Source organism: Leptinotarsa decemlineata, unplaced genomic scaffold (genome assembly GCF_025532065.1).
Source record: "Leptinotarsa decemlineata unplaced genomic scaffold, Ldec_3_MD MMD2_tig00026340_RagTag_RagTag, whole genome shotgun sequence".
Taxonomy (NCBI): Eukaryota; Metazoa; Arthropoda; class Insecta; order Coleoptera; family Chrysomelidae; genus Leptinotarsa; species Leptinotarsa decemlineata.
The window spans coordinates 11022051-11046889 of NW_027412694.1; the positions used below are offsets into that span (position 1 = coordinate 11022051).

General features: G+C 31.8%; 1 protein-coding gene across 1 annotated transcript in view; it reads left to right on the forward strand.

Moving 5' to 3' along the window:
* ABCB7 (ATP binding cassette subfamily B member 7) overlaps positions 1-24659 on the forward strand; it is a 42963-nt gene extending 18304 nt beyond the window's left edge. Inside the window, exons 6-11 of the mRNA XM_074183677.1 lie at positions 5426-5600; positions 10517-10674; positions 10729-10892; positions 15070-15330; positions 23943-24087; positions 24259-24659. Coding sequence (XP_074039778.1) covers positions 5426-5600; positions 10517-10674; positions 10729-10892; positions 15070-15330; positions 23943-24087; positions 24259-24507 — 1152 coding nt within the window. The 3' untranslated portion in view covers positions 24508-24659. The remainder of the gene's footprint in view (positions 1-5425; positions 5601-10516; positions 10675-10728; positions 10893-15069; positions 15331-23942; positions 24088-24258) is intronic.
* Positions 24660-24839: the final 180 nt, after the last annotated feature.

The following is a 24839-nucleotide window of genomic DNA, read 5'->3' on the forward strand; positions in this document are numbered from 1 at the left end:
ATGTTTGACGGACGGACGCTCTACTATCGAATCAATAGTGAACTCAATTTTTTTATGGTGGTAAAAATGTCATGCCAGCCTACAGAAATCAGTTTTCTAGTACTTACCATGAAATATATTCGGTAAATTCTTCAAATTATGATGGACGCCCTATCAGCGCATTCAATGTATGGATGCCATATTGATATCGGGATGTATATATATATGTATATATATATATATATATATATATATATATATATATATATATATATATATATATATATATATATATAATATTTACTCTTACTCTATTTTACAAATCGTCAAGCTTTCGTCTCTGAATAGAGACTTTGTCAGGACAATAAAATGAAAATAAAATAGAAGAAATTAAAAAAAAAATGGACAATACTTACAAGTATTCTGAGTTTTACAATTGAAAATTATTTATTGAATGGAATACAATTGGAACATTGACAGTAATAGTGTCATCATTTTCAGATATTTGATATTACTAATGTTTCTGTTTAAAAAAATCTGTTTTCCCGTTAATCAGCACATGTACCAGTAATGTATTAGTAATCAAATTGGGAATGATCAGAATAGCTGATAACATTCGGCAAGATAAAAAAAAAGTCATTATGAAGAAGACAAATCATAACCAATCTACTGAAAAATATATACAAGGTAAAGAAGAAAAAATAAAATGCTAAGAACTTTGTTCAATCTTTAAGAATGACCAATTGAGAATCATTATAGCATTCGAAATCAATATAATTTTCTGTTAACTTCATTTATAACTTTTTTTTGTTTTTCCAGGACGACTTGGGAATATTTTTTTTCTGTGACTATTGAAATAACGTCAATTTTGTGACCATTTCGTATTGGGTAAGTAGGCAAAATGAACCATAATTTACTTTTGAGGCCAATTACAGATGAGCAAATTCATAACTCTAGAGTTGTGTTTGAATTATTTTCAATCGCAAGAAGGATATGTTCTCAATCATTGAACTCACATTTTGTATTGAAATATATAGTTTCTGACGAAAAACAGAAATAAAAACAAGTACTCGGGAAGTAAAAACCAGAAATTTGTACTGTGACCAAAAAATTAATAATTTTCAATACTTCGTCACCTAATAATAGAATGAGAGAGATTAGAAACTTGAGTAGCTTTATGTCACACTAAATTGTAAGCTTCTTCTTGGAGTAGTTGTTAGAATTATTTTCAAATGCAAGTAAGCCTTGACAATCTACTACTTCGAAATTAATTCCCAAATGTTGAACACGATCATTGAATCGACATTGTGTTATGAAATATATAGTTTCTAAGGAAAAAAAGAAAGGAGGAAAACATGGACTCGTGAAGTGAAAATAAGTATATCTTACCAGAAATTTGTAATGTTGCAAAAAATTTGATAGTTTTGAAAAGTACAAATCCAAGATAATTATGAATTCTCACAGTAAACTCGTTTCACTAAACGGTAAATTCATCAGTAACTGGTACCAGTAATTTTCATTAAGTAACGGGTCAGAGTATTCAGAAGAGTTCAAATAATAACAAAACGAGAGTGATTAGTAACTCAAGTAGTTTCTTGTGGCACTAATTTGAAAACCACTTCTTGGGGTAGTTGTTAGAAAGGTGAACCTGGGTTGATATCTCAGCTGCGGTGTGTATCTTTTATTTGTTTCAACCACTCATTATTCAAACTATTCGAAATTGAATAAAATAACAAAAATTGAAATTATATTTGGATGCGCTTTAGGTTGAATCTTGTTATGAAATTTAAAGATATATCTCTCATTCGGGATATCCTTCACAAATGAATGTTATTTTTTCCTGTTGATTGTTATAGAAAAATTTTAGTATTCTACTCACGAAAAATAGCTATTACTTCATGAATGATTTATGACAAACTTCATTCTCACATTAATGGACACATTTCTCGCCCATTCTCACCACTTCAAATTGAAAAAAAATCATTTAGTCAAGAGGTCAGAGGTAAAGCTAATTTTGATTCATTTTATTCTTCAACTGTCACTATTGAGAAATGAGTTGATTATCTGACTGTTTATTATTGGGTATGAGACGAAATAATCCATAACTCACAACTCGAATCAATCACAGTTGATCAGATTCATAACTTGCCACCTTTGAGACCAATCACAGATGAGCAAATTTGTAACTAAACAGTTGTGTTTAAATTATTTTTAAATGCAAGTATAAGAATTTCTTACTTCAAAATAAGTTCCAAACTTTAAACTTGTTCATTGAAAAAAAAAATCTGTTTTTCCGTTAACCAGCTGTCGCACCCCTACGAACGACAACCCTCAGAAGTCTAAACTTGTGCGAGCTAAGGATTAACGAGGTCTTACCTTTTAACGTGTGATTCCTAACACGGGTTGGACGGTAGCAAGTGAAGATCGATCGTTCAGACTAGGGCTTGAACCACCGACCAACACGGCAGTCAATTCGAGTGAGTGAACAAAGCACCCACGCCGAACCGCTTGGGTACTGACTGACCATTTGACTGAACGGACATTTAATTTTGAAATATATAGCTCCTATCGAAAAACAGGAATGAAAACATGAATTCTGGAGTGAAAACAAGTGTATCCTACCAGAAGCTTGAGATTTGAATTGAAGGGGTTATATTTTTAGAAGTGATTAATTTTTGGGAAAGAAAGTTTTTGGCTTTCTACTACTCCATCTTGATACAAAAAAGGATGAGGGAATCTTCCAAAGAAAGGAAGGAAGTAATCAATTTGAAAATAAGTAACTCTATACATGGATGTGTAGATCATGCAAAGAAGTAACTTTCAGACACAAACTGAAAGAAAGTCCTCCTGAAACATCTACTTTCATATAAACATTGATTTACATGAAAGAAAAAAAATTCATTCGAAACAAATACTTCTATATGAACACTGAATTATACAGAAGATACTTTTCTCTACTCAGTTTGTATTTCGAACATTCGTAGTGGAATAAAAATCAGATATCATTCACATGAATGGTAACAAATTGCACTTACATGGAACACTGTCATCCTCACTGGTATACATCGAGTTTCGCCATAAGACACTTGCCCCAAGGCTCTTCAGTACCAAATTGGATAACATTATAGAAAATAGCCTTGGGGCAAGTGTCTTAAGGCGAAACATCGATGTATACCAGTGAGGATGACAGTGTTCCTTGTAAGTGCAATTTGTTATCATTCATTTAAAGTAGAACTCATGTGAATGATATCTGATTTTTATTCAGAGAATATTGTATGGTATGTATTGTATGAAGAGAATAGTATCTTCTGTATAATTCAGTGTTCATATAGAAGTATTTGTTTCGAAAGAATTTTTTTATCTTTCATGTAATTCAATGCTTATATGAAAGTAGCTGTTTCAAGAGGACTTTCTTTCAATTTGTGTCTGAAAGTTACTTCTTTGCATGATCTACACATCCATGTATAGAGTTACTTATTTTCAAATTGATTACTTCCTTCCTTTCTTTGGAAGATTCCCTCATCCTTCTTTGTATCAAGATGGAGTAGTAGAAAGCCAAAAACTTTCTTTCCCAAGCTTGGGATGTTGTGAATAATTGATATCTTCCTAAGTTCGTCACTTGATAACACACTGTTATTAGAATCTCGACTAGGTGGCTTCTTGAATTAATTGTTAGAATGCTGCGTTTCAATCTCATCTAAGATGGGTTTATTAATTTTTTTAGTCAATATTCATACTAGTTGGAATTGAATAAAATTCATCATTGACTGTTCATTCTTACAGTAAGTCATTGTTCTAGCACCTTCCGTAGAGTTTACCATCCTCCTTCTATTTGAGATACTGAATAATAATGAATAGCTAACAAATACATTGATATATAAGTTCATAGTATGAATAAAAACTTTCATACATAAGAAATACTTAATACGTCCGTGGAATTGAAAGTCAGTATATTATGTAAAAAATATAAGAGCTGTTTCTCACCTATCCAAAAGAAGCAGTTATAATTTTTTTCAATGTTCAGAATAGATAAAAATCTCCAGCTAATACTTGTATGAAATGCCAATGCACACCACACTATGGGGGAGCACCGACATCAACGTAAGAGGTGAGTCACTATTACGTGGAATCTTCTCATTCAAAAAACAAACCATAAGGCCTGGATGGCCCTGAGAATCTTCAGAAGAGTGTGCTGAAAAAACTGGGGGTCAGTAGAGAATCTGCTGAAGTGTAATAAAGGGTGAACTTTTCAGTTTGCTTTTTCAATACCGCCATTCAATAAAAACTGTGAGGTTGCGAATTTGCTTAACTTTGATTGGTCTCAGAGGTAGTGAGTTATGAATCTGGTCATTGGGGAATAATTTGAAGGTGTGAGATATTTGATCATTAATTACTTACTCAATAAGAAACGGTCACTTAATTGGCACGTTTTTTAATAGTCAAAAAAGTATGTTTATTTTGTGAATATATCATGTTGGAACAAACAAAACGTTTCTGTTCTTTACATTAGTTGAGTTGGAGTGGCAATGATTGACAACACTGTATCGACCCAACTTGTTGAATTGTAAATATACACGGAAAGTGGTTATCACCAAACACTCTTATGAAACATATTCCAGAAAGGTCATATGACATGCCCAAGTTCAGGTAAAAAACACCTTACCTCTTGCCTCTCATGTGAACCTACAACTTTGTAAATAAGTGTGGCAGATTATTCCACCCCGGAGTATGTGTTTGTGGAGTTGTTTCCAGAATTTGTCTGCAGATGGCGCAGTGGATATTCTACTGAATCAACTTCAGATAGAGCTTATGACTAGTTGGAATTAATTTTGTTTGTTCGGGATACTCAGACGGTTCACTCCGTCTGAAATGACCTTCCCGGTACTGACGAGGAGCAAGTACTTCGAAACTAGTTTATCAGTGGTTGTCCCGACCAAGTGAAATTAATTTTAGTTTTTCAAATATAGGAAGTTACTTGCGATGAATCTTCCAAATGGAAGACGTTTAACAGGTGCCTGATTCTTTTATTTCGGCTTTCTGCGCGGCATTCGCTGCGTTATTAGTTGTTGTTTTTTCGTCGAGTATTTGCCGCCCGTAACTACAAAGTCGTAGATTCACATGAGAGGTAAGGGGCAAGGTGTTTATCATCTGAACTTGGGCATTATCTGTGTAAAACACATGGAGTGCTCAATATCCAAGCCACAAATGTACATTGTTTTACCTCGGAACTTGCCATTCAAAATGCTGGCACGTGACTATTCGTGTGGTGGATTGAATTTACGTACTGATCCAACCTTCAGTTGTAAATTATGTGGTGGCATGTCTGGCAAATCCAATGAGTTCAAAAACTCTGTTGAATAATTCACAGCTTCGGTGGCATTGCAAACTGTATCCACGCTCGATGTATAAAAAATAATAGTGTTAATGAAAATTCATATTTTTTCAGTATTTCAACAATGAGACATTTGAAGCTGAAAGATATGATCATGTCTTGAAAAAATATGAAGAAGCTAGTTTAAAAACCAGCACAAGCTTGGCCGTTTTAAATTTTGGACAAAATGTTATTTTTAGTACTGCCTTAAGTGCAATGATGATATTAGCAGCCAACGAAATTGTAAAAGGTTTGTATGATCTTTTAAATCGAAGAATTTTCTGTGAAATATTGAAATGTTTCTCTAACCATATCTATCAGTAGAATTTGCAGTCTATTTAAAGTGTTAAGAGTATAAGTATAGTTTGTGTGACTTATTTCAAAAGAACTATGTATAATATTATTTAAATAATAGTTTTTGAATTAATGTAGTCCAGAATCAATTATAACTCTCTACACTTCGAATAGTCAGCAAATTGTAAATTGATCAAAATAATTTTCCTTCTGACTGAAAAGCCTTTTGTATACTCAAAATGTTAATCGAAAAAATGAAAATTTACTTCTGTTATCAGCTGAAATATCAATTATACTGCTGTTGATGGATTGATTTATTAGAGAGACGTTTTTCATACAGTGCTCCAATGATGGAGTTCAAAAGTAAATTGCATAAACATATGCAATTTTATGACCCAAAATTTACGCAGATACGATTTCTCTTACCGGCCATGACTCAGTAAGGCAGCTGTAGGCACATTTTACTGTCATAGTTGTAACTTACATATTTCATTTCGATAACTATTATTTTTAGTTCAATATCCTGTTGGTTGATTTAGATATGCAGTTTCACAGCTGTGCAATTGACCATAAGTGGTAGCCAAGTTTTTTTTTTATTAGCCATTATTAATTCCGTCATGAATGTCAGTGTCATTAGTCAAAATAATTAGTTTCTGTTCAAAATATAAAACCCATCTACGACTTATCATTAATGGATACGGTTAATTTAAAAATTGACTGCAAAACATCTATGTGTCGCCATCTAATGGAAAATGATAGAATTGACACAAATTCAGTGGTTCCAACAATGAAATATAAAACCCGGCCTAGGCGTTATCCTAAATGCATTATTTCAATTGAAATTATCACGAATTTGTGCGGATTTTTTATATTACTGTTACTGTATGAAAATTATGTATTTTGGAATAAGTTGACAATTCCTCAATCAAAAACCCTAAGTGAATTACCAATGTTTCTCATGAACAAAATATATCGGCATGTACAGACAGTGCAAGAACTGGAGTTGTGCAGTTTGGTGGAAGACTCGCAGCAAAACGGTCAAGCTTTAACAGAAAAGGAAGTTGGAACTCTAAATGAGGCTGAGTTTGTTCCTCTGGCTGAGCCCTCACAGTCCCCAAAAGAACTAATATCAAATTCAGTTTTGAGCAGTTTTGCTTTGAATTCCTTATCCTACCAGTCCAATGAAGGGATGAATCATTGTATCTGTGTTTAATCAGAAGAAGATAGTAGTGGAAAACGTAGTTGCAACAATAAATTGGTGATACATTCTTCAGTCAAAACTCTTGGGTTCAATGGGTTAAAAAATCTTGGAAACACCTGTTTCATGAACAGGAATGAAAGGAATATTGAGGATGGGGTACCACAGGGATCCATTCTAGGACCCTTCTTGTATTTAGCTTTTGCCAATGACTTATCAGTGTACCTAAATAAGAACTCGGCCATTCACTGTACGTGTTATGCTGATGATACTAATATATTAATTATTGAAAACGATATGGACTCCGCGAAAACCACAGCTCTAGAGACCTACAAAAAAGTTATTATGTGGTCAAAGAAAAACAATTTAATGTTGAATGAAGCCAAAACTAACTTGTTAAATTTCAAGATGAATACTGGGCAACAATATGGGTTGAATCTGTTTGTTGATACTGCTTTAGAATTGAACCTAACCAAGTCAACAAAAATATTGGGTGTTGTTTTTGATGACAAACTTCAATGGAGGACACATATTGACCACTTATGTAATAAACTTAGAAAAGCCTGTTATTCTCTTAGATTTCTATCTCACCATTGTGGTCAGAGTATTTTATTAACTGTCTATTACGCGAACTTCAATTCGCATCTTAGATATGGCATCTTTAACTGGGGCACATCCTCTACTGTGTCTCGTGTGTTTTGTATACAAAAGTATGCTATTAGGATAATTGTTAAGTTGGGCTATAGAGATTCTTGTAGAGAAACTTTTCAGAATTTGAAAATATTAACGCTAGCAGGAGTATACATAATGGAAGCTTGCACATATATCTATCGTATATATATATATACGTATCGTATATATATATATATATATACCGGGTGTCCCACATTTTATGTGACAGGCAATATCTGGTTTGTTGAAGGAGATACACAAAAATGTTTCATACAAAAGTTTTAGGAGTGCATGAGAGCTATATTTTGATATAATTTTTAAATATACAGGGTGTTTGGTGTAGGTGCTACAGACCAAAATTCCATTTTTTGAAATAGAACGCCCTGTATATCATTACATATTCAGATGCTACGTTAAATTCTGATATCACTTCATGTTTGGTTTTTGAAATTCGGTTACGGCGTTGTTGAGTTATTGCTTAAAATGTAAAGTCTTGAGAACGACTATTATTTTTAAAAATATCTCATACAATTATTCTCTCTGCATCAGATCACATGAAAATTAGTCAAAATTTTGGGTGTTCGAAGTAATGGTTTCAATTTTGAGTTGTGGAATTCAGTCAGGAATCATTTTGAATATGAAACAATTGCGAAATTGAAAGAGGTGTATTCGAAAACAAATCTTTAATTAATAACAATGTAAATAATATAACTTGATAAATCATTTCATAAGAATGGTAGGTACCTAGAAATAAGTCATAAAAATTGTTGAAAGTGATGCCCATTAGATATTATACAGGCTTTGAAACGTCGAATCACTTCTTTCGTTCAAGTCGCTCTTATAATATCAGGCGTAATATCACTGCACGCTAGTCGAATTTCCATTTTCAGATCATCCACATTCAAAGGGGGAGTAGTGAAAACAATATCTTTTAAATAACCCCATAGGAAAAAATCAAGCGGTGATAAATCTGGGAAACGAGCCGGCCACCGAATTGGACCCTTATTACCAATCCATCTATTTGGGTACGTTCTATCCAGATATTCAGTAACAACCTGTGAATTGTGAGGAGGAGCACCATCTTGTTGCCACCAAATTCCTTGTCGTTCTGCTATGGGAATATCTTCCATCAACTGGATCAAATCATTTTCTAGAAAATGTAAATATCGCAATCCATTGAGATTTTCATTGAAAAAGGTCCTATGATGCGGCCATTGAATAATCCACACCATACATTAATACCCCAAGTAGTTTGAAAATTACTTTCGCGGACCCAGTGGGGATTTTCTTGAGATCAATAGTGACTGTTATGTCGATTCACAACTCCATTATTATGGAATCGCGATTCATCGCTCCACAAAATTTGACTGAATATGTTAGGACTTTCATGTAATATTACCTGAATACAAGCAATGAATTCAAGTCGTCGTTCGAAGTCCGTGGGTTTCAAACCTTGTACCAACTGAATTTTGAATGGGTGGTATTTATTTTCTTTCAGAATTCTCTGTACATTAGATTTACTCACACCGACTTCTTCTGCAAGAGTACGGATAGAAACATGTAGATGAATAATAATATAAGCCAACACATTGATCTCTAAATCTTCAGTTCTAATAGATCTCGTATGATGACGATGCTTTATAGTAGAAGGAAATGACCCAGTTCGCAATTTTTCTACAACTCTCGAAAAAGTCATTCGTGACGGAATGGGTCTGTCTGGAAAACGTTCTTGGTATAGACGTTGTGCTTGACGGCAGTTTTTCTGACATTCCCCAAAAATTAATAACATATCAATGCAATCACTTGGACTAAATGCGAAAGGCATACTGGAGTTTTCGCACAAAGAACACAGTTACTGTTTTGCAAAGAATCACTGAATCGAACTGACAAGTATATACAATTCAACAACATTTGTTATATGGCATCAAAAAGCATAAGCTACTTGATGAAATTGTGCAATATAAAGCAATTCACCCTCAAGTTAGTCACATTCTCAAGAATTTCAATATTATATTCAACTGATATCGATATCGTATCGTAGAGGTGAGAATAATGGTTTGTATTCAGTAGTAGTCTAGTTCAATTTAATAAAAGATATAGACTGGATTCGTGTACGAGTAAATACGTTTTTTTGAAACTTTATATTTAAGGAAAAGTGCAATAACTCAACAACGCCGTAACCGAATTTCAAAAACCAAACATGAAATGATATCAGAGTTTAACGTAGCATCTGAATAAGTAATGATATACAGGACGTTCTATTTTAAAAAATGGAATTTTGGTCTGTAGCACCTACACCAAACACCCTGTATATTTAGAAATTTATATCAAAATATAGCTCTCATGAACTCCTAATTCGCTAAAATCACTTGTGAGCGATGAGGCATATGTCCTCTTTTATGAACAGGAGGGAACGAAGCAGCACCTTTGATGTGATTTTTTTTTCTTCTTTTTTTTTTATAATCTTAGTTCTTTGAATTGATTTCTACTTCATGATTGTTCCAAATTTAATTATTTATTGTAATATTCATAAATTGTAGATTTATCAATTTCATCATTTATGGAACAAAGTTTAAGTTAAATTATTCTTTCTAAATGTCTCATTTTCTTAATAAAAAATAAAAACTGTATCATGTATTTTCTGTCAGATAAATAAAAAAAGTTGACAATATTGAATCTGTCTCTTGGCTCGATACTCAAGGCAGGGTATTTTAAGAAGGCTATAACAATGACCTTAGAAGCACTACCCGCTTGATTAGGTGTTGGCCATATGTTTATATGTTTAAAGTTCCTGCTCCACAATTTTCAGCTGTATAATAGGGTTCTACGACGAACTTCATTTCTTCATAAAAAACACAACAACATGTTTTTACACTAGGTTGTAAGAGTCTAACAGATCGTTATAAGTTCTACCTCATTAACTTCATTTATATTTATTTTTACCAAGGTTTATTCATCTTCAAAATCTTCATGAGATACTCTGATGAATGTATTGTTTTCAGGAAATTTGACTGTTGGAGATCTAGTAATGGTGAATGGTTTATTGTTCCAGCTATCCGTTCCTTTGGGATTTTTGGGTAGTGTGTACCGAGAAGTTAGACAGGCTTTAATTGATATGCAAACTATGTTCACTCTCATGACCATGGATAGTGCCATCAAGGTGATTTGTTACTTTAAATTTCTTTGTCAACTGTGATGAAGGAAATATTTTCAGAATAAACCAGGAGCTCCTTACCTTCATGTAGATACTAAAAATACAGCCATCAAATTCGAAAACATTTCTTTCGAATATGGACCAGGAAAGGAAATTTTCAAGAATTTGAATATGACCATTCAACCTGGTAAGAAAGTAGCCATTGTTGGTGGGTCGGGATCAGGGTAAGTATTTTTTTTAAATCATGTTACTATAAACTCGACAAATGAAAGTATTTGCAAGCCATGATCAATTCACAAATTGAATAAAAATTAAATTCAATAAAAATAATTCCTTACTTCCATCAAATCTGAAAACATTTAGTACCTACTGTCTTTGATGTTTGTCAATTTGTAGGTCTTAATGTGTATTAGAAATAATAGTACATACATTTTAGTAATGATTTATTTTTTCCCAAGAAACATACAATGTTTATATCAGGGAGAAAAAATAATTCAAAAACTAACTGTAACATAACCGAATACGAACAGAGCACCAAAAAAAGATAAATCAGAACTGAAACTTGAAAAAATGTAAATATGATCGCAACATAACCATAAAAATTAATTCGGAATTTTTGTTTATTAAATTTTGTTTAAACATTCGGTAGCTCATTGTAAAACTTGATACCTTTATAATAAATCGAATTTTGCGCAATATTTGTTTTCATTTTCATTAATTTTAGATTGCCTGAATATCTTGTTGTGTTGGTCACAATTGATTTTGAAAGTCAGATTTGAATGTTTGAGCTTATTTTTGAGCAAATGACTGAAGGAAGGTACATAATATGATTTTATGTAAGGATGACAAATCTAATACTTTTTTTGGTTTATACAAGTTAACTGTTGGCTTCTTGTACTTTAACTTGAATATACATCTTTAAATTTTGTTCTGAAGTTTATTAATTGGTTTCAATATGAAATTTGTTGCCATTCTCCGATATTAGATATTGTATTTTGGAATATCAAAGAAATAAATTCATAAATGGTTGAGTATGTATCGTTTTTCATTAAAGGCTAGTAAAACCCACATCTTGCTTTCTCTATAACGTCAGCAAACATACCTAATTTCTCTAATATTAAAGTTTCAGAATCAGCTATAGAATGAAAAAAAATTATCTTGGAAAATAACTTTGAATTTCTTAAAATATTAGAACACTACTAGATACACTGCCACTAAATTGTTTCCTAACTCTCTGTGTACAACTGTAATTTTATATTAATTATTTTGACTTTGTAGCATAACATAAGTGTTAAGTCACTTAGATGCTATTTTATACACAATCTTTACTTTACTTACTGCAATTACTGTCTTTATATCTGTCTCTTGGTTAGTGTTTTATTCTCATTTTCTGTATTTTTGTGTATCAATTGAATAAAAATAAAAAAAAAACGTTAATGAAAAGTAAATTAATTCAAGGCTTTTTGGTGGTACAACATTTTTTACTTTGAATAAAATTTCCAATTATGGAAGCCATTTTTCTTCTTATTGTTTCAATATGGTGTTTCCATGATACATTTTCATCTAGAGTAAGAGCAAGAAATTTAACACTTGGAGAGTATTCATTATTTTCATTATGAAATTTAATTGGATATTTCGAATCAATTGATATAAACGTATATGAAGGTTTCTGAAAATTCAGCATCATTTTATGACATTGACGCCATAAAAATATTCGATCAATGCCTTTTGAGATATTTCAATTTCTAGTAAACTATTTCCACTGTAAATCAAAGTGATGTCATCAGTAGGCATATGTAGTTTACCAAATAAATTTACTGTAGCCAAAGAATTCAAATATATAACTTCTTCGATTGACGACTTGTTTATTTTGTGGAAATTCATGTTCACTGAGGATACACTACAAAAACACACTTTTGTCAAAGAAAGATCTCAATTCTATTGTCCTCAACGAACAACTTGAATTAAACAATAGTCCTCTCCTGAACCTATAGTGCAGATCCCAAAACCTACATTATATTGAAAGCTTTGTTATGTTCATGGATTTTACAGGTATATGAAACGCAGGTACCGGATATCAGGTATATCAGATATATCAGGTATATCAAATCATTTATGCTAGAATAATATAGGTATAAATTACTCGGATTTAAATGTAATCAGTTAGTTTTGAAAATGGTATAATAGCCGAAACCGGTCAACAATAAAGAAATATAGTGGAAAATAGACAAAAGTGTGTTTTTGTAGTGTATCCTCAGTGAAATATATAAGAAACGAAACAGGTCCAAGTATTGATCCTTGCCATACTCTGCATATTATATTTTTTTGGAACTGATTAAGTCGTCCATATAGACATATTGCTTCCTATTCAATAAATAATTTTGAATCCAATTATAAACTAAACTTTGGATACCTATATGATAATGATGCTGGACAAAACAGATTTGATATCGATAAATGTAGGGGTGCCGCAGGGAAGTGTCCTTGTACCTATATTGTTCTCTTTAAAGATAGCAGATATTGTTAAATAATTAACACTACAAACTAACACTTTACGCAGATACGCGTGAACTATAAATTCATTGGCACTATGATTGATGAAAAATTCAATTGGTCTGAACAAATCAACAATGTGTGCAAAAAAATGAACCAAGCATTTTTTGCTATTTACAGGTTAAAATATACCCTAAGCAAAGCATCGTTAATCAATGTTTACTATGCTCTCGCTCATCCAGCAGTTAGTTATAACATTATCACATGGGGACGAGCAACGGAATGTAGTCGTGTATTCATTAATCAAAAAAGAATTATACGACTGATTTTCAATCTAGATCTAGAATATCGAGAATCGTGTAGATCAGTCTTTAAAAAAATAAAATACTTACTGTACTAGGAATTTATTTATTGAAAATATTAGTATACGTTCATAATAACATTAAAAACATCGAGAAAAACTAGGATATTCACAGTTATTCGACCAGAAATCACAATAACATACACTTAAAAAGTTTTACAAATCTATCTTACAAGCGGTCACCAGAATGGACTGGAAGTTTCTACTATAACTTACTGCCGAGGACTATAAGAGACAGTTCTATCAACAAATTTAAAAAAAGTGAGAAAACTTTCTTGACCAATAATCCTATATATGCAATTGATGAATTTCTGGATTTGGTTAAAACTTGTTGAACATTCGTGTATAAGTATATGCTTATACGTGTATCTGTGTAAAAATTGATATAGTGTGTATATTTTGTAATTTTATATTTATGAATATAGTGTGTAAATTTTATTTTTATATTTATGAATAGCGTCTCCATTGCATAATTTGTATAAATGACCTATCTATATCTACTTGTGTATTGACGAACCTAACATATTTCATATTGCAAAAAAGGTAATAAATTAATTGAATTGAATTGATCTGTCCATCCTAGTAGCAGCCATCCAACAAAACTGTAACGATTTAATGACAAGAATTATACTTTGGTATACAACAAACAAATTATTTGTCAATTCTTGTAAAACAAATTTTTCACTATTTCACTCTAAACAAAAGAGGATTGAAAACATAGAAATTAAAATGGGAGAAGTCAAACTAAAATGATGAGAAAACATAAAATTTTTAGGCATAATTATGAATGACACATTAGATTGGGAATTCCATATCAGAGAAACAAAGTCCAAACTAAACAGCAAAATATACCAATTGAAATGCGTACAAAGAGTTCTCAACTTGTCCGTACTAAAAAAAAATCTATTATGTTGAAATTCAGTCACGACTCACATATGGAATTTTATTATGGGGTTCATCATCAGCAGCTCAGAAATTATTTGTACTGCAGAAAAAATTCCTTAGAACTTTTTTGAATAAAAGTCAGAGAGAATCATGCAGAACATTATTTGCCAATCTGAAAATACTTCCTCTCTCTTGCTTGTATATTCTAGAAATATCTTGTTACATTTTTAAAAATAAAAAAGCATTAGCACTCATAGTAATGATCACAGTTATTCAACTAGATTTAACTACCATATAAAAACACCTCTAAATAATTTGAATGTAACTCTCAGGGGACCTATCTCCGATCAATGGTGTAAGAATTTACAATAAGTTCCCGGAATCAATTAAAAAACAAACTACTGACTTCAAATTCAGAAAGCATCTCAAAACTTTTCTGTTGTCGAAAATGTTTTATAATATTGAAGAATTTTATTCCAGCTAATTGGATACTTTCATTCGATAATATATATTTTAATTTACTTACTTTATTTTTAAAATTTTCAGTTTCAAATGTGAAATGTCTACCGATATGTAATTTGTGACGTGTTTTATATTACTTCCAATGTAATCTGTAAAACCAATGAATAAATTGAATTGAATTATATTTTCTTTTTTTACAGCAAATCCACTCTGGTGAGGCTCCTCTACAGGTTCTATGAGCCAACAGAAGGACGTATCATCATCGGTAATAGTGACATCCGTGATGTAGATGTTGAGAGTCTTCGTCGTTCTATTTCTATTGTTCCTCAGGACAGTGTTCTCTTTCATGATACAATTAAACATAACTTGCATTATGGCGACCTTAAAGCTACAGATGAAGAGGTCATAAAAGCTGCCCAGTTGGCAGAAATTCATGACTCCATAATAACTTGGCCGATGGGGTGAGTAAATTGAAATCCGAGAGTCATTTGGAGAATTGTGTTTATGTAGAATAAACTTCCTGAGAATGATTTTCCAAATGAATTTAATATCAAATCACAAAAGTCATGGCTGATTTATTTGAGTACATATAACTCTAAGATTGTAGATAATTTCATTGGTCAATCAAAATCAACGATGAAGTGCACACATTTTGGACACTCATCTGTAACCTTCGATCCTTTCTGGGATTTGTCACTCCCCATACCAGAAAGAACTAACGAATTGAGTTTATCACAGTGCTTGGATTTCTTCACAAGAGAGGAAACTTTGGATGGACATGAAAAACCGACGTGTTCAAGTTGCAAAGAAAGAAGAAAATGCACAAAGTCTCTATTGATCCATAAGTTTCCCCATATTTTAGTTATTCATTTTAAAAGATTTTCTCTAACAGAAAGATTTAGAGGCAAGTTAAATGTTGCCATCGAATCTCCTCTAGATGGATTAGATATGAACAATTATGCAGCAGATAATGTGACTCCTTGTCACTATAATCTATATGCACTTTCAAATCACAGTGGGTCTACCTACAGCGGCCATTATACAGCATTCTGCAGATATCCTTTTAATGGCACGTGGCATGAATACAATGATTCACAAGTGTCACCAATTTCACCAAAATTGCTTGTGAGTGGAGATGCATACATCCTCTTTTATGAAAAGGAGGAAACGAGTTCGCACCTTTGATCGTTTTGTAAAGTTATTTTTGATCTGTTCATTTTAATGTTATGTATTATCTAGTTAAATGTTTATAATTTATTAGGAAATATTTGTAATATAGTTGAATTTAATATCTAGGGATTCAAATCCAACATGAATCGCTACTTTTGCACAGGCACCGCTCTTAGAGCAATTTAAGGTGCTTGTGTTTTGTCTTGAAAAAAATACTGCATGATACACGAAAGTATTCTCACCTAGTTTGTTCGAAACAAAGTTATGAAAAACCCCAGTTCTTCAGTAAAAAAGAAATGATATATAAACATTTTTCTACACCCGTACTCTAACAATACACTTATATGACCATAATCCGTTTCATAATGATATCCATTATGATACAGATTTTTCATAACAATACAGATTATCAACCAATAGAAACCCATAATTTTTCAATCAAGAATCCTGTTCTTTTGTTTGTCCTAGATTCTAACCTAAGTAACTAATTGCTTTATATGTCAAAATCAGTTTTCATATTACCTACCTATATTATCAAAATGTCTGAAAACAACGATATAGAAGGAATACCATCAACTCCAATATTTTTAAAAGATCAGATTAATTTCAGTTGTTATATTCAATATAAATATAATTAGAATCTTTATAGTTTTCATATATCCATGATAATACCATTAAGTTTGTGTTTTTTTAAAAAAATATGAGTTAATTACTGTAAATGTGTTCAATACAAATATAATATTTATAGTTTTTCATTATTTATCGGGTTTAGAAAAAATAGCGTATGCAACTCTCATGTAATGGTTATTAATACAGTCGCTTATACCATACAAAACTCGCCTTCGGCTCGTTTCGTATCCCGGTTAATGCTCGTGTCTTAACCGTCATTACATGATCGTTGCATAATATTCTATTATGTTACTTGCCTTATATGCTGTTTTTCATTATGAGTATTAGAAATATTTTGATGAAATGGAAGAGATATTGTAGTTCACAAGTTGAAAATGGTGAAAAATAGATGTAACGGTCGGGAAAATATGTGCGATGGCTCATTTGATCCGGAATAAATTCTATAAAAATGTGCTAAACCCGTTTTTCAGCATATAAAAAATCGCAAAAGTAATAAACAAATTAAGATGTAAAAAAATTTTTTTTGGTTGACATTTAATAAAGATTGGAATGTATTCAGAATACTACAAAAAATTTATTCTCTTTGAAAAAAATTCTCAAAGTGAATTATTGAAAAAGCTAGGTAATTATTAATCAACAATATTTTACTTGACTGGAGTTTTCATTGAAGACCACAAAAAATGTTTAACACGTTGAACGCCACCGTGGGAGCCGAAAATTGGGTATATCAGGCCAAATTTTTTTTTGTGGTAGTGTCTCGAAAATATATTCTTCTTTCATATAATTTCAAGTTAGAAATGAAGAAAACAGATTTTGATATTTTATGACGTTGTCATTAGTATGTATCCACATTGGATACCCACGGCCACAATATTCATTTTTGAAAACTGCTGCCGCATGTATCCAATCTGGATACATGACTTTGGATACTGAACTTCCGTACTCTTTGATAAGTTATTAGTGTTCTTTACATTATTTATACGGCATATTTCGAAAACAATGTCCTACGAACAGGAACAATTACATTTACAAAAACTCATGCAAGAGTTGTTGTCTAACGAAGAGAATTCGCTATTTGGAGATGTTTACTTATCAGACGAATATCAAATGAAATTATTAGATCAAGGGAGAACCTTGTATACTGATAAATACTATACAAGTGTTTCCCTAGCTCACACTTTGTTAGACCGAAAGACACATTTAGTGGGGACATTACGTTCAAATAGGAAGCTCAATCCCAAAGATGTTGTCACTAAAAAGATAAATAAAAATGAAATTGTCGCAGCTGAGAGCAACACAGGCGTGGTGGTACTGAAATGGAGAGATAGAAGAGATGTTTTGGTCCTTAGTACAAAACACACTGATGAACTAGTAACAGTAAGTCAAAGGAGTGGTGAAGTACAGAAACCAAAAATAATAAGCGACTATAACAAATGTAAAGCTTTCATCGACCTTTCAGACCAAATGAAAGCATATTCATCATCTTTGAGAAGGAGCTTGAAATGGTACCGAAAATTGGCAGTTGAGCTTCTATTGGGTACGGCTTTGGTGAATGCATATATATTGCATCAAGAGATTGCAAACGACAAAATGCCGATTACAAAATTCAAAGAATGCGTTATATCAGATTTGTTACATTTTCCAACTGAGACACCTAACAAAACGGCGCCAGCTGATGAACCTTCAGCACAATATGTTTTGGAAGAAAGTCAAGGTGCTGGCAGAAAACGAGGAAGATGTGTACGATGTTATAAGAAAAAACTGAAGAGGTTGGGAGAAAGGCTGCAGCTAATCAAACAACACAAAGTAAATTCAGATGTATAACATGTGAAAAACATTATTGCTTATCTTGTTTTTTGAAGTACACAAATGTTTTATGGCATAAAATACCCAATCTGTTTTTGTAATGTTCATTTCTTCCGTGAATATACATTTTGTTCATTATAATTTAGCGCTTATTGTTGTCGAATAAAAAAAATTCCCAATTTCAAACCTACTTCCTAACAAAATCGTCCCCTGAAAAAACTGTGAATAAAATTCACAGGCCAAATATGCTTTTAGGTATGCCAGGCCATAGTGCGAACGCTCCCATAAAGATCTGCGCAAGGCATGCAGCCAACACAGATACATGTGGCTGAAATTACAGAAATACTTATGTATCCGCCATGGATTCACGCGGCCATCGAAACACTGAGTCGCGTGTATCCGTGTTGGATACATACGGCATTCAACGTGTTAAATAATTTTCCGAAAATTTTTTGGCTTCATGGAGCTTTTATCAGTATACTTAATAAATATCACGTTATGAATGTTTGAAAAATGTTAATATTTTCTTCATTATATTTATTTATAGTTACAAAAAATAAATAATCTACATATTATTATAGATTTTTTTATATTTAATATCATATCTCTGTTTTTGTAATAAGACATTTGGTAAGTTGAACAAAAAATGTTTAGCGCCATTTGTTTATAAATTATTTATAAACAAATAGACTATGTGAACATTAAAAAAAATATTAAAATAATTTGTTTTCATAATATGATTTTGAGAAAAAAAATCAGTAGCAATTTTTGATTGTTTATAATATTTCAATATATAATATTGTTTCTATATTTCAAACGTTCAAATAATTATTCAAGAAATGTTTTATATTTTTAAAATTAATATTGAGATTTCCCTAAAAATTAACAATAACAAATTTTTAATAATAATTTTGATTTTCATTAACTAAACAATTTGTTATAAATTCTCAACTGTGATATATTTTTTCTTAAACTGATAAAAATTACAAAACCAATCATACATTTGAAATTATTGAATATATATTTTTTTTGATTTCTTACCAGTTGTACCAGTTTCAATCTCCCTCTTTGAAGATGATCACTTGGTGATCGAAACACGTGTCGAGGTGTTAAAAATAACGATTTGGTGTTGGGAAAAAACTCCAGTAATAATATTATTGTACTTTTGAAAATTATGTGCTATAAAAGTTGCATGGACCACTCGATGTATAAACTACAAAATTAATATAACTTTGAAACTGTAAAAGAAGAAAGTAATACAAATTATGAAACAACAAAAATTAATTGGCGCTCCGGAGCAACTTCATTGATTCCAGTGGCGCATTTGCTTTTTCAGCTGCAGGAAAACCCGGAAAAACCTGCAGCACCACATGAAATGAAGATCTTGATCTGTCAATGCCCTCTCTTTCTTAAAACAAAATGTAGGGTGTTTCCAAACACAAGACTTCAAGCATGATAAATAACACAAATCTGATAATAATCCTTGCGGTAGTATAGTTGATGAGAAAGGTACACATGGTTTGAGTTGCAGGAGAAGTGCAGGGCGTATATCTCGAAATCACCAAGTGAACGACATATTGAAACGAGCTATGTTGTCAGCGGATGTTCCTGCGATTCTGGAACCCTCAGGTACCAGTCGAGATGATGGTAAACGACCAGATGGCATGTCTCTCATACCATGGAAATACGGTAAACCTGTGGTATATGACTTGCGTTGACGCTGGAACTGCAGCATTGTCTGGCGAGAAATTGAAAAGGAAAAAATACCAAATTCTTGGTATTTTTTGGAAAAATCTGTTTCATCTAGTAGCGGTTGAAACTTTTGATGTTTATGGCCCGGAGTCTCTGTTATTCGTTCATGAACTCGGAAGGAGAATAGGCCAAGCAACGAAAGATCACCGTTCTACCTCTTTTTTGATAGAAAGAATTAGTATTGCTATTCAACGTGGCAATGCTGCTTCAGTACTTGGAACTATTCCTCCTTCACATAATTTTGATGAGATCATGCATTGCCCTAATTTCAGTACGGAACTGAAACCTCTTCGAAACAAGCTAAAATATGTGGATATTTATCAGTCTCCTATCAAGGTTAATTCACAAGTGATTGATCCACCTTCTTCTTTTTCAGTGCGGTTAGTGAACTCAGGTCATTCTTGGCCTCAAAAAATGAGTTGCATTCCTCGTAGAATTGGTACCATTTCAGTGGAAGCGCTTCTTGAAGCAAGAGCCGAATTGATCCCTCTACGAAACCCTTTTTTACTTGGAAGGATCGATCGCAGCTTGAGAAATGATTCTTATGGAGATTCTGTGAAACGTGTTCTTCCTTACGAATCAGTAGAGAGTTGCCCTAAAAATCTAGAGAAGAAAATTGGATTGGATAATTTAGGAAACACTTGTTACATGAATAGCATTTTACAAGTGTTGTTCATGATGAAGAATTTCAAGAACGAATTTTTAATAATGAACGAGAACAATAATGTTTCCTGCTTATTCATCAAACTCAAACAACTGTTCATGCAGCTGCAGTTTCGTAAGAAGGTATCATCTTTCCCTCCAACCGATTTCCTGGAGTCTTTGAAGTCCACTAAATACTCGTTAGGACAACAAGAGGATTTGTTTGAAGGTGATTGACAATGTTTCGTGATGAATTTCACTAGTTCGGACTTCCATTGTCTACTATATAAAATGATTTGAAATCCCTGAAACAAGTAAAAAAAGAATAATTAAAAAAGAATAGTTGAAAATAACAATTATATTAAGCAACAATAAACCTGAAATAAAATGATAGTGAAATAACCTACAAGTAAAAATATAATAATTGAATAAATAAAAATTAAAGGAATGAAAAAAGAAAATAATAAAAAAATAAAAAAGTGTAGAGATTCCAAGTCACGTTAGTTCACGACGTTTCGATTGTTGGTATCTACAATCGTCATCACCCGAAGACGATTGTAGATACCAACAATCGAAACGTCGTGAACTAACGTGACTTGGAATCTCTACACTTTTATATTTTTTATTATTTTTTTTTCATTCCTTTAATTTTTATTTATTCAATTATTATATTTTTACTTGTAGGTTATTTCACTATCATTTCATTTCAGGTTTATTGTTGCTTAATATAATTGTTATTTTCAACTATTCTTTTTTAATTATTCTTTTTTTACTTGTTTCAGGGATTTCAAATCATTTTATATAGTAGACAATGGAAGTCCGAACTAGTGAAATTCAACAAGAGGATTGTTCCGAATTCTTGAGGTTCTTGTTGAATACTCTTCGTGAGCAAAACAATAGCAAAATCAATACTCCCAGCCGCTCTGGACTGAATGATTCCGTCTCGTCTTGTGTTTGTAAATCTTTTGCTGGAAAAATCCTCACTTGTTTACTTTGTGGTAAATGTTCAAGAAGTACTGAAAACTTATGTGAATTTCTGGAACTTCATCTAGCTTTTCCTAATACGACTAATTACCAGTCCGTGCAAAGCTTATTGTTTAATCATCTGAAAATGGAATTTTTAACAGGTGATGATCGACTGTATTGTCAAACATGCGCCAAACTAACTGACTGTTATAAGGAAACAAGTATAGCTGAGGCACCAGTCAATCTAATAATAACACTGATGATTTTCAAACAAGACTCAACCTCTAACGGAAGCAAGAAACTCTTTGGAAGGTTCGAAATAGATGAACATTTCAACCTAGCAGACCACTGTTAAAATATTCATGCAGTCATTGTTCACTGTGGTTTTGGCGTTGAATGTGGTCATTATTACGCCTTGGTCAAAGAAGAAACGGACTGGTTTAAGTTTGACGATAGTCGTGTCACGAAGTGTTCTGGCGATGCATTGAATTTATTGGAGCCTCTGGAGACACCCTACATTTTGTTTTATGAGAGAGAGGACATGGTTAGATCAAGATCTTCAGATGATGTGGTGCTGCAGGTTTTTCCGGGTTTTCCTGCAGCTGAAAAAGCAAATGCGCCACTGGAATCAATGAAGTCGCCCCGGAGCGCCAATTAATTTTTATTGTTGTATTTATTTTATTTTTATCGTTGAATAAAAATAAAAAATAATCCTTTAACGAAATGTCGTTTATTGATTCAATATATTCAAATAGCTACAACCGATGCAACTGTTTTTTTGTAACAAATTATTTAGTTAATAAACAATAAAATTATTAATAAAAATGTTTTTTTGTTAATTTGTGGAGGAATGTAAATTATTATTTTTATAATAGAAAACATTTCTCAAGTAATTATTCAAACGTTTGAGATATAAAAAAACAATTATAAACAATTGAAAATGGTTTTGAAAAAAATTTCTTCTAAAAATCATTATATTATGAAGATAACAATTTTATGAAAAATTATAACGAAATATTAATTTTTTGAAAACTTTTATAACGTGATCTTTTTAAGTACTCTGATAAAAAAGCTCCACAAAGCGAAACATTTTTGGGAAATTCATTTGAAAATTATTTGTGGTCTTCAATGAAGACAGTCAAGTTAAATATTCTTAATTAATAATTACCTAGCTTTTTTAATAATTCACAATTTTTTTCCAACGGGAATCTTTTTTTTAATTCCAAATACACCCTAACCTTTATAGGACGTGGAGATATATTTCTGGCGTTAAATTGAAATTATAAATAAGAGAGATAGAGTTTTGGGGAGTGAGACTTTTTTTTGTAAATTTTGCCCTCTTTAAGGATCTTTTTTTTTTAATTTCTGAATTCTTCTTGGTTTTTGAAATATTTGCCAAAACCTAAATACCTTTTTTACATATTAATTTGTTTATAACTTAGCCATCACATGTATTTTTCCAACCATTACCTCTATTTTTTGCCATTTTCAACTTGTGAACCATACTAAAAAGGTACAAAAAATATTGAAATAAAGGTTGGGTAATCTCAACATGATATTTCAGTGTGTTTAAGCACTGTTTAGACTACTTCCAGACATATGTATTTTGGTGATGAGTTGTGAAATAAATGAGTAAACCCAAACGGCACAGAATAATTGCCACGGACAGTCAAATTCTACTGCTGCAAGAAACGACTGCCATATTGTATTTTGTATGTACAGTGACTTGTGTGATCAAATGCACATACATCTTATCTTTTTTGACCAATTTAAAGTTCAGTTTTGTTTAGATTTTACAGTCATTCTAATAATAAAAAATTCAAAATTACACCTAATACCATTCAACAAAAAAAAAACAAGTATTCAAAAAATTTACATATTTTTTCTCTTAGTAATTTGCATTCTACGGCTTTTTGTGTAGTTCACTGAAGCTTGAAATCAGCATTCTAAAATGGATGAAAAATATAAATATATCTTTTGTCGTAACTCTTCACATAGAGTGTCGAATGTTCTTACCTTTGGTTTTCTTTGGTTCGGTAGATGAATCTAGAAAACTCAAATTTTTCTTCGGTGCTTTCCAAAATGATTATAGAAAAATACTTTCCAGATACGATACTCAAGTTGGAGAAAGAGGGTTGAAATTGAGCGGTGGAGAGAAACAAAGGGTAGCCATAGCCAGAGCCATTTTGAAAAATTCTCCTATTTTGGTGTTTGATGAGGCAACAAGTTCCTTGGATTCAATAACTGAACAAGTATGTTGAGTTTTAATTAGTAGAAGATGTATGACTAGAATTTGTTTAGAATTTTCATCCATGCATTTTCGCACATTTTTTTCCAAAATCATCATTCATTCTGATATGTTAAGTAGAAATTTCAAAACTAGCGATCAGTGATGACCTAAAATTTATCGATCTTTTTATCAGAATATCCTGAAAGCTTTGAGGAACGCTACTCAAGGTCGCACAAGCATCTGTATTGCCCATCGTCTGAGCACTATTATGGATGCTGATGAAATAATCGTTTTGGAAAATGGAAAAGTAGCCAATAGGGGTACTCACAACTATCTTATGGAAGACCGGAATGGACTTTACTTCAAGTTATGGGATACTCAGAATCATAAAGGAGATAAAGTGAAAGTTAGTGAAAGTAAAAGATCACATCAAACATTGTAATCGAATTTTTCATTGAGGTCTGACTTGGTTTTTAGATAAAATATTCAAAAAATAATTTTGTGAAAACTACTATAAGTAATAATTTAATTGTAAATATTATGTAAAGCCATAACATTGGAAGAGAATAAATATGTTTTATTTTAAATAGAAAACTGTATTTTTCCTCACCAGCTTTATAATTTATTTGAACATTTGCCTTTTAAATTTCGTTATTCGATATTAATTTAATAAAGGATTTGAAAAAACTGAAAATTATAGCAAGATTATAGCAAGATTTGACTTCGTAATTATTAGATATTAATTATAAAAGTTTATGGTATCACATGTAACCT